The 10,729-nt window shown below is 39.6% G+C and overlaps 2 protein-coding genes across 3 annotated transcripts; one reads left to right on the top strand and one right to left on the bottom strand.

Annotated features, from left to right (window-relative positions):
- Nucleotides 1-1,643: 1,643 nt before the first annotated feature.
- On the bottom strand, nucleotides 1,644-6,990 carry LOC102226666 (protein phosphatase 1 regulatory subunit 3E-like). 2 transcript variants are annotated; one of them, XM_023332171.1, is made up of 2 exons: nucleotides 6,910-6,990; nucleotides 1,644-6,488 (listed from the first exon to the last, which is right to left on the bottom strand). In XM_023332171.1, exon 2 carries the CDS (start codon nucleotides 6,225-6,227, stop codon nucleotides 5,343-5,345), a length of 885 nt encoding a protein of 294 aa, XP_023187939.1. In that variant the 5' UTR covers nucleotides 6,228-6,488; nucleotides 6,910-6,990; the 3' UTR covers nucleotides 1,644-5,342. The 2 variants fall into 2 exon arrangements, with proteins under 2 accessions (XP_023187939.1, XP_023187938.1); XM_023332170.1 differs by lacking the exon at nucleotides 6,910-6,990 and adding an exon at nucleotides 6,614-6,694.
- Nucleotides 6,991-7,080: 90 nt separating this feature from the next.
- c4h16orf46 (chromosome 4 C16orf46 homolog) lies at nucleotides 7,081-9,756 on the top strand. The gene is made up of 3 exons (XM_023332169.1): nucleotides 7,081-7,165; nucleotides 7,261-7,460; nucleotides 8,894-9,756. The coding sequence occupies exons 1-3, from the start codon at nucleotides 7,135-7,137 to the stop codon at nucleotides 9,668-9,670; spliced, it is 1,008 nt and encodes a 335-aa protein (XP_023187937.1). The 5' UTR covers nucleotides 7,081-7,134; the 3' UTR covers nucleotides 9,671-9,756.
- The last annotated feature ends 973 nt before the right edge of the window (nucleotides 9,757-10,729 follow it).

Here is a 10,729-nt window from a genome sequence, read left to right as displayed (position 1 = left end):
AACTCAAACTAATTAAATTACTTTAATTTCCTTACAGTAAAAGGTGTTTCCTATTTTACTTGCCGGATGATTAACTCCAGAGGGTACACAGCTGCATCTCAAGAAGACATAAAATATAATCCAAAAGTAAAATTATTTTTGTAACTCAATCCAAAAAGCTAAGCATTTATTTCTTACGTGCATATATGTTTAGACTTTTTTTTTGCTTTCGTTCACTTCAATTATTATGTCTGACAGTTTTTGACCGGAATGTTTTTTAAGATACTGTCCATGTACAGCACAGTATATGCTCTCAATATTTAGTGGCTCGTTGTACATTATTACTGCATCAGGAAAACATGATAGAGAGGCAATAAGCCTATGGCACAGTTTATGTATTAAGACAGCCCTTATTAGTCTTCCTAAAACTCTTGAATGGGGTTTGCTATATTATCTTCTCATGTGTTTAGTATGAGTACTTTTTTTCTACAAAACATTTTCCTTTCCATCAGTGTACTTGGATACTGCACCATGTCAACGATCATTTTCTTTAGTAATGGCCTCTTGTGGCAGTGTGTCAGCTGTGAAGTTAGCAATCTTTAATTTCCTGAGGAGCTTTAATTTAGAATTTTATTAGCCATAATCCATAATGATCACAACTAAAACAAATAAACACTTGAAATATGCCAACCTGTGTGTAATGAAACAATATGTGGGTTGCAGTCTCTGACCGAAATTTCGAAAGTCATTATTTTTTCAGTAATGTTGAGAGACACTTGTATTCCAATTTGAATAATTAACATATTTTAAGTAATTGGCCTAGTTTGCAAAAACATAGGATTTTTAAATATGTTACTGCAAAAACAGATCAAGAAAATGATGTATGTCGGAATAAAATGTGTGGATGCTTCACGTTAGATCCAATATGGCCGTGTTTTCAATGGATCAGCAGTAGTTCTTTAACTGCAGGGCCAGCGCTTTGAACCCCAATTATCCACATGTCATGTGTCCTCTAAAGTAAAGACAGTGAATCCTGTCTTTACCTTAGAGTGTTAAGCTCTGTGCGACTGTAAAGAAAAAAGGTCTGCATATGAAGAATTTAAATATATGATAGGAAATGCTGTTGATGCATGTGTGTGCACATGAACAGGTAGCGAGAAATAAATGTTGACTGTGTACTTCTGCATTTCATAAACAGAGGCGTTATCTTCTGTCAACATAACCTTTATAAATGTTAAAATAATTAAAGGAAAAGCAAATGCACCTTCCTTAATTCTCTGTAGGTTTAAAGAACTCCTCTATTAGTCTTTATCACAAGATACATTTGTTTTTTTTTTCTTTTTTATGAAATGTCTCTCCCATTTTATGGCACCTTCTCCTGCACTTTCTCCTGTTTCAAGCACCCCTTCTGTAAACAGAGGAGCGGTGTCAGACCCGAAATCAATTCAAGGACATGTCCTTAGGCAGGCTCATAATGGCGTCGTGCTGAAACCCGCTGCAGAGATCTGCTTCAAGAATGGTGGCCAATGGCAGGTCTATATAGAAATGAGATGTCTGACTGACCTACTACTGGAACTACGTGGGGGTACAGTCACTTAGAAAAACCAAGAAATATTTTTACACGTCTAATTGGGTGGCTGTGAGCTCAAGAAACAGAAAGATTGTTTTCCATCACAAAAGCTTTTATTAAGTATTAATTTAACAAAGTATGGAATTACATTACAAGCTAAACGTAAACATGACAGTACGTTTCTGCTTAACGTGCAAATATGAAGAACTTTCACAGAATAAAGGACACGAAACTCACAGTGTAGATGTTAAAACAAATAGTTCTGAAAAGATGCAAATAAAAGAAGATAAATTTAAAAAAAAAAATACCAGTGTCATTAAGTTATAATACATTAGACAGACTGAGACACAAGAGCAGCACAATGTGCTAAAAGCTGGAAAAGATTTCCAAGGAGAAACTTTCAGAGACAAATACACATCCCTTTTCCTCCTCTAACTGCATTAGACCTGCTTTGACTGCTCAGTATTAGCTACAATCATGAGCCATTCATGCAAAAAGCTATCAAGCACCAAAGTGCATCTTACATTTCCTATTCAGACTTTACATGTCCCTAGCCGCTGTCCAGAGTTCATAAAGTCTACAATCTTTCCTCACTTGCGTCCCCCATCAATCGTGATACGAATCACTCACATAGTGAGCAGTTTGCATCGAAACAAAGTGTACATGCCTTTTTTTCAGATGTGTGACTCAAATTCTGGCTAATATCAGGGTAAAAATCAAGCAAATCCAAACAACATCCACAATTACTGCAAGACTAAACATAATAATATGTTCCATCTCTACAATTAGACGTGTGTGTTAATTGACTCAGAGAACTTCCTATAATTTTGCAGCATTGAATGACTGAACCATTTGCACCAATAAAGATTGGAAATGCTTCAAAAATACACAGAACACCAATAGGAAGACATTCAGCATGAAACACGGACACAATTACATACACAGTAACATATTTCTGTGTTTTGATGCAAATTACGATGTTTACATACAGGTGAGTGTCTAATGAAACCTCAGGCCCTTTTGTTGACTTTCTGATTGGGATGCACCAATAACAATAACATCGAAGCTAAAACTGATTTGTACACGTTTATTACAATTTAGTACCACGAGAAGGGAGAATGTGAAAAGTCATTCAAGTTAAGAAACCTCATCAGATTTTTCTAACATAGAAAATCCGATCAGGCGGCGGTGAAGTCTTCGATGTAAGAAACTCACTTTTTGTTGGCTGGGATATTTTTTTGGTGTTTCTATCTATTTATCTCATCTTTGAAAATCAATGCTGTGTTCTATTACACCGCTTGACCAAAGTGTACACATAGACGGACAACATGTTGTTTTCAACAACGTATAACAGAATCTGGCATGACGAGACCTTTTATATCCACAGTAATTTGCAACTATGTACATAATAAAGATGTGTGGTAGCAAATGTCACTGAGTCTCCCTCACACCTCATCAGAGCCAATTATTAGCCTCAGTCTTTGGGTGCTGACGTGTGTCAAAGTTGAGGACCAACACCACCGATGGATTCATAATGGGAACAGCTCCAAACCCCAAGCTAAGTGGTTACAGGAATAGCCTTCATCCACATTCCGGGGTCTTCCAGTGGAAAACTTTCCTCTGAGGCCCTGGGGATGTAAATAAAGGCCAAGGTGATGTTCAGACTACACTCAGAGGACTGGAATTATAAGCACGCCGAGTGTTCCTCCTCCTCTGCTTCCTGTTGTTTCAAGCATTATTATAGCAGAGGAAAGAGCAAAGTCGGTATCTGCATTCAAGTTTATTTACAAGCTTTAGTTCACCATAAGCACTGAGTGCGTACATTGCACAGGGGACCAAGTTAAAAAGAATTCAATAAAAATATATATCTGTAGGACCAATTTATGTTGAAAAGACCATGGCATAAATCAGATGCATCCGCGACTACAGCATGAAAAACAAGCAGTGAGACGGGCTGCAGAAATAAATAATGGCTGACATTGTTTGGTCATTCCTGTGAAGTGCAAAAGGACAACTACCCCCACCCACCCTTGCAAAGTGATTGAGTACCTTTACAGCAGCAGAAGCTGTTTAACGCAGTCATCTGTAGTAGCTACTTTGTCTACAGACAAAACTGCTTTGTGGAAACAACGCTAACAGTGCAATCGAGAACCTAAAATATTTCCATCTGTGAATATACAATAATACGCTTTTGTTTGAATGCAAAAATAATTACTATAAATACCATCTGTTCTATCACCACCATTGACCTGAAGAGGAGGAAGTACATAAATAAAGTGAGGTAAACTTAACTGCTCATACAGCCTCTGCATATGTTTTCCTGATTGGAAGAACAACCATGTTGGAGCAGTGCAGTCGGTCGAAAGAAAGATTTTCAAGACAGCGTGTAAGAAGAAGTGGTTCCCATTGTGTATAAACACAACCCTAGTCATACAGGCTTAAAAGAATTGCACTGTTTTGTTTTCTGAAAATAAAATCGGATTAATGCTACAGATTAAAATAACACGAAGGCAAATTACAACCCAACTACGTTGCCCTTACCCAGCCAGCATTCACATGTGGAGCACATTCAAGAAGGACCTGTGCTGAATAATGGGTCCCAAATGGGATTGTCTACAACTTTAATGCATCCATATGGGTCCTAGATGTATTTCTAAATTTGAAATAGCTTTCTCAATATTAATATGAAATCCAGCTAATACCTTCATGGTTCTCATCTGGCTTTGCACAACTGGTTTGTCAGTAGTTCACTCATGTAGGTTCCAGACAAGAAGCCAGTTATACACTAGGGTCCACTTAAAACTAGGTTTGTGCAATAACTGTACCATTTACTATCTGGGGGGAAAAAAGGAGTATAATAAGAATTGTGATTAAATCTGACAACAAGATCTAGGTCATCTAAAAAAAAAGAAAAGCAGTAGGATTGGTATTCTTATCTTGGTACTTTGAGCTAAACAGCCAAGAGTCACAAATAAAACTTTAAAGTCTTTAGTTTCCAAACCAGCCACAGCAAGATTCACATGGCGACCAAACACAAATGCTGGCTGGAAACATCACTTGATAACTATTTAATAGTTCGTTTTGTCCAAAAGGTGATAATATTGCACAAAAATAACATATATTTTTCAAATAGAATAAGGCATTTTTGATAGAATCTCATAGGAAATTATTATTTAGTACATAAAATATCTTTTTCATATTAATATCTCTGATGTTTATATAATCTATGTTAAATTATTTAATTTAGATTTTGTCCTCTGTTTCAGCAAGGGTGTGCGTATTTTCCTCCAAAGACTGCAGGAGATCACTGTGGGACTCCGGACCCAGATAGCTATGCAGTAAGGCTCTCTGTTTACCGTTAAATCCAAAAGCCCGCTAAACAAAAATGCAAAATGTTACAACTTCTCCTGGCGTGAGTAGTAAAGCCTGAAGCTGGCGTTTTCCGTGGCATATTACATCATTTGCGCATGTCTCCTCCCCAAAGGGCACCAAGCTTCACCAGCCCTGACATGAAGGCAAAAAAAAAAAAAAAAATTATATATCAGACCGCATCCCCGCCCCTCCTGCTGGGACCCTGTCAGGCTCATCTAGTCAATGTAATATTATCACAACAGGGCAGCTGTTTGGAAATAGCATGGGTCAATATTTTCTGTCACAGCATGTTAGTGGCTGATTATGACAGAAGAAATGAATCCAAACATTTAACAGGCTACAGTCGTACATTAAGGACTATCCGGAGATCATTACGCGCAGATAGCGCACTAATCGAGTGCGTAAAATCAGAGCCCATCACTCAGATAAAGTGGATCCAACCATTTTCCCACTCACGAGGTGGCGACATCTTTAGCCGATGGCGACGCACCTTGTAGTTGTTCCCGTTGTTATTGTCCCAGAATTCATGCCCGCCGACACAGTATTTAATGGCGAACTGCAAGGTGCTACCGTTATCTAAGTAGGCGGGCATGACAATCTTAAAGCTGAACTTGTCAGTGACACCGTCGTTCGAGTCTGGGACATAGGTGGCCAAGCTGTCCATGAAGGTTATCCAGTTGTTTAGGGAATAGCGCAAGGAGACGCTCTTCTCAAAGGCCAGATTCAAGACGCGCACAAAGCCGGAGAGGGTGAAGTCGTCCGTTTGCACCGTCTCCAGCAGCACCTTCACCTCTCTGACTTTCTGCTCGAAGTCGGGTAGAGTGCCTGGGTTTGTGAACTGCAGCTCCATGAACACGGACTGCGAAGGAGCCCGGGGGAACTTTGTGTCCAGGTGATGGAGAGTCGCCGTGGGCAGCTTCGCCAAAATGCGCTCCGGCACCTCTGGGTCGTCCGCATCGTCGAAGTGCTTCACAGTTATGAGCTCCAAGCCCAGGGAGTCAGCGAAGCGCACCTTTTTCTGACTGGTCGGACTTCTACTGCGTGCGATCTCCAACTTTGCCCTCTCCATAGGCGTAGGGAGCGATTTGCACCTACGGCGGAGATTCGGGCTCTGCGGGGTCTTCAGAAAGATCTCCCTGCCCCGTGGCCTCTCGTCCACCACCGGGTTCTCCATGGGTTCACACGAGCCGTTCATCACATCACACTCTTCTCCATCCTCCAGTCTCGGGTTGGCCGCGGTCAGGCTTCCGAAGAGCCCCGCGATGCAGCTGTAGTTCCTCGGGAGGCAGTTCTTCGGAGGCAGCATGGCCACGGATGGGACGCACACACTGGGGCTTTGCTTCAGCGCCACGGTGACCTGCACTGCAGAACCGAGTTGGTCGTGATGAAGTACACCCGGCGAGTCAAGACATAAAGTGCTCAGGTATCAGTGTCCCCCTCGCGGATAGGTGCTCCTGTTGCGTCAGACGCTGACACTCCGCAGCTCTGGACCAATTAACCGAGGGATTGTTGCTCCGCAGCTGAGAGCTGGACTGCAGCTGCAGCGATGACAACTCGAGCTCACGTTCTGCTCAGTGGAAAACAGAAAGAGAGAGAGAGAGAGAGCAAGAGAGAGAGGAAGAACGAGTAAAAATCGTCAGTAACAGTCGCTTGCATTTTAAAGAAGTAAACTAGCATTCCCTTCAGAGCTACCTTGGATGAATTGAGCGTACTGACGTAAACAACAGCCTACGTGCAGAAGTTCACGTATCAACTGACCAAAATGGTTTCCTCCTTCTGAAGCAATAAAACCTGTTAACTTCCCCGTTTTCACTTCGACGTTATAAAATGCAGCTCCGCCCAAACACATACATGCAGTTCAAAAATATTATTATTCACATCTAAGGAGCTTTCTGTTCTAATCGACAGTTTCCGACGCATGCGTAAATCCAAACTCATACAATTGGTATTGTATTTAAATGAACTGTTTGATTAGTCTGCCGCCTTACATTCACACTCACACGCTGTCGGCGTATTAATGACATATTCTAGTTAGTTTAGTGCTGCGTCGTGTCCTGCCCTTCCACGGTCTCAACGTCACGCTTTCCCATTACCATGACGACGACACGGCTGCTCTCTGAAGGCATTCACAACTTCCTCCGCTGCAGTTCAGGAGTAAACACAACCAGTAACGCATGCTATTGTGAGAGGTTAGTGGACTGACGCATTCAAAAATGTTGAAAGGAGTCTGTGTGAGTGTCTTTGGTGAGTCTGGTTAGTAAAAGCTTTGGAATTGTATCTTGTGTTAACCGAAACAGCACTTGATTATACATTTCACATATCTTATATCAACTCCTAAGATGCGCCACAAGTTCACAATGCCGTGAAGGAGCAACAAAAATATTACAAGACAGCAATAAACATAGAGGACTTGGAGTCAAAGCTTTTGGAGATGCCAGAGAGGACACATATTGATGCCCTTCTAGACATTAGTGAGCAGAGCTTCATGAGAGATCTGGAGCCACACAAGTGGCATTGTTACCCCGGTTGGGAACATGCTGTAAGTAATGTTTATGCTTTTTCCCGTCTGTCTTATTGTCTTAATTTTAGTTCTGTAGGTATAAGTCTATCAGAGTTTTTCTTTTTAAAGACCATATTTCCATACAGGACTGTGAAAACGCATGTCCCCTTTCCTTCTGCTTGTCACATCTAAATGCTTCAAACTATGACATAATGATAACCTGAGTAAAAAAAAATATATATATCTTGACTTTCATATTACAGTTTCTGAGAAAAAGGTTATCCAAACCAATCTAAATCTATGTTAAAAGATTTAGTGCCTTTTTTTTTGTTTTATTCACTTTCCACACTCAAGCGTGACGTCTCTCACATCGGGTAGAGTCACTCAAACCCCAAAATAGCCAGTTTTCAGTTGCTGAGCATCAGCAGATTTATTAGTTATTAGGTTCTTGAAACTCAAACTGTGTGCTTCAAGCTTTTTACCAACCGTTCTCCTGGATTAAGTTCCAAAGTGTTGTAATCATTTTACAACACTAACTAGTCCTTTACAAGTCTTCTCAAGAGGTCTGTGGTCTTTTTTGTGTACTCACTGATTGGTGTACTTTCTTTTCAAACCACTTCAGCACTTCCTAAAGACTAATGAAAGCCAGAGAGCTGAAAGGGGATTTTCTGCCAGTGGTTGTGCCCAAACGCTGAAGATGCCATTTTGTAATTCTTTCATTTTCTTTTTTAAATTTGTCAGATTATTACCTCTAGCCAAGATCTTATTTTTCTCATTTATCTGCTTTAATCCTGGAGAATCTGTCATAATCTAAATCTGCCAGAGAAATCTAAAAAAAAAAAATCCAAGCGAAAGCCTGACTTGTGTGTCTCCAAAAAATAAATAATACAGTTTTTAACTAAACCTGGTTGACATTTTCACTTCACCTGACGAACAATTAGTGAATCCCTAATTGTTATCCACTGCAATTGGACTCAAATGTTTTTAGCACTCATATATAAATATATACAATGGAGCCTCAGGCCCTATAAATATACATTTCTGTAAAAATGTATTTCATTAATTGCACAAATCAGAAAGAAGATTAATTATATTTTTTATCATACATATTCAATTATAATCTCTTCATCAAAACATTTTAGATAAATATGTAAAAAAATAAAGTAATTATCCATTGCTTCCATTATTAGATCAGAGATAGAAATACATTTATGCATCTTTGACAGATATGAATATTTATATTTTAACTATAAGTTATTTAAATATGAGGGTGCTAAAGGGTTACAGGAAATTATTAAAATGACCAAAATGTATTTACACTAACACCTTCATTTGGCAACACTTGTGCTTTGAAAAGTTTTCTACATCATTTCTCTTTGTTAGCGTCAAGAGTTTAAGAATTTATTTTATAGGTTTTATGTCTATTCATAAAACTATTGCTAAGTTTTATTTCAAATCTGGTTTTACAACAGGTCCACGGTTGGGACAGAGTCTCTCCTTTGTGCTGCATAATGATGAGTCAGAAGGACATGGCAAAGCCCAAGGAGGCTGAAAGCCTGACCACTTCGGGTTTCAACCGAACGCCCTGTAGAGTAGGCAGCACAGCCAGCCTGATGGAGCAGCACTGCAAGCCAAATCCAGGCCAGCCTAACGTAAAGGACGCTGCATCACTGAGCCATCAACTGGGACCTCAAGATCAAGCAACATCACCTTGCCACAGTGCCACTCAGAAATCCGTACCAGGTTCCTCAGAGAAGAAATGGGTGGCACGAGAGACAAGTCCAGTGCTTCGCCAAACCTCACAATCTTCTCCTTTAGTGTACAGAGCCTTGAAAGTTCAGAAGCCCAGTGTTAGGCATGACGTTACAATGGTCCCCATCAAAACCTTCAAATTTTTACCTCCTATCAATTCACTCCAGAAGGACAACAAAGGCAGGAAGACGGCAGATGTAAAAAGCCCTTACAGGCTTAAGAAGGGGATCAAAGCAACTCGGACAGGACTGGATGCTACGGCTAAGTTAGAGCGTCCCATTTCCTCCCCAGCTGCTACCGACAGCAATCAGCAATGCCAGCAATGCCAGCAAAGCCCCAATTTGTTCCCTAAGGGTTGTGTTTCTGTTCCGAGCAGGAAGAAATCATCCATATGTCCCAAAATGGACACATTGCATCCCACAGCGTACTCTCTGGGGAACAACATGCCAAGAGGCTTGATCCCACCCCTGGTGCCCGCCAAGAGTCTGCTCATCTAAGAATCAGAACTTTGTGTGTTACATGAGGCTTTTGAAACAAATGTCTCATCTCTCAATTCAATCAAATAAATGCATGGAAAGTTTAAGCGTTTTGTTATACACGGACGGTCCTTTTTCAATGCTTCTGATGGCTTCACAGACCGTTTCTGTTGGTTATCATGAATTTTATGTGAACAGCAATTATACTTCATACCTATTTAGGCGTTAAATGCAATTTGAAACCACGAATGTGTCTGATGAGCGGAGCACAAGATCTGCTGTTCCAGTGCAGTGTAATATGATGCTATTTTAAATTGTGTTGAGAGTTGAAGATGAGCTGCAGAGGGAATTAAGGTTAATGATAGCATATCACTGTGGCTTTATTACATATTATATTAAAATCATCAAACTTTAAAGCCATATTGATCCTCTTAATGCCAGGTAATACAAATCAGGATGAACATTTGGTTAAATTATATTGAAAATAGTTTGATCACAATAGTACAGAAAATTAGCTTTCGATTGTGCACCTTCCAATTTAACAATTATTTTAATCTGACTTGGCAAAGGTTTATTTCAATAACTCAGGCTATTGCCATTTGTAGTTTTATTTCAACAATTCAATTCAAACAGTAAAATTCAAACATATCCACTACCCAAAACGTAGTTTTCTAGAAAGAAATTGAGTATTACACAAAATCAATAAAGAAGGATGTTTTAAGCACAAGTGCCCACATATTGGAAAGCATGACTCTCAGGGTTTGATTTCCAAATAAAATGCAAATAAATAACATTTATCTTAAAAGAGGAGTTAATACAGAGCAATAAATAAACAACTGGTCAACTGTCAAATCAGCAGTCTTCAAGCCATCAATGTGTGCAAAGCCTTTCTACATATGATTAATGAATCTTGTAATATTCAAATTTTCTGGGATTTGTTAGATACAAGCCAAATAATGAAAATGACCAGTAACACTGAAAAAAAATATCAGTGTGTGAAATACAACTCAAGTTTGACTTTTTGAATTGAGTTACTGACATAATAAATCAGATTTTTAAAGGTTGAGTTTCACCTAGAGC

The sequence above is a fragment of the Xiphophorus maculatus genome, chromosome 4, assembly GCF_002775205.1.
Source record: "Xiphophorus maculatus strain JP 163 A chromosome 4, X_maculatus-5.0-male, whole genome shotgun sequence".
NCBI classification, from domain to species: Eukaryota; Metazoa; Chordata; class Actinopteri; order Cyprinodontiformes; family Poeciliidae; genus Xiphophorus; species Xiphophorus maculatus.
This window is presented reverse-complemented; position numbering and strand designations above follow the sequence as displayed.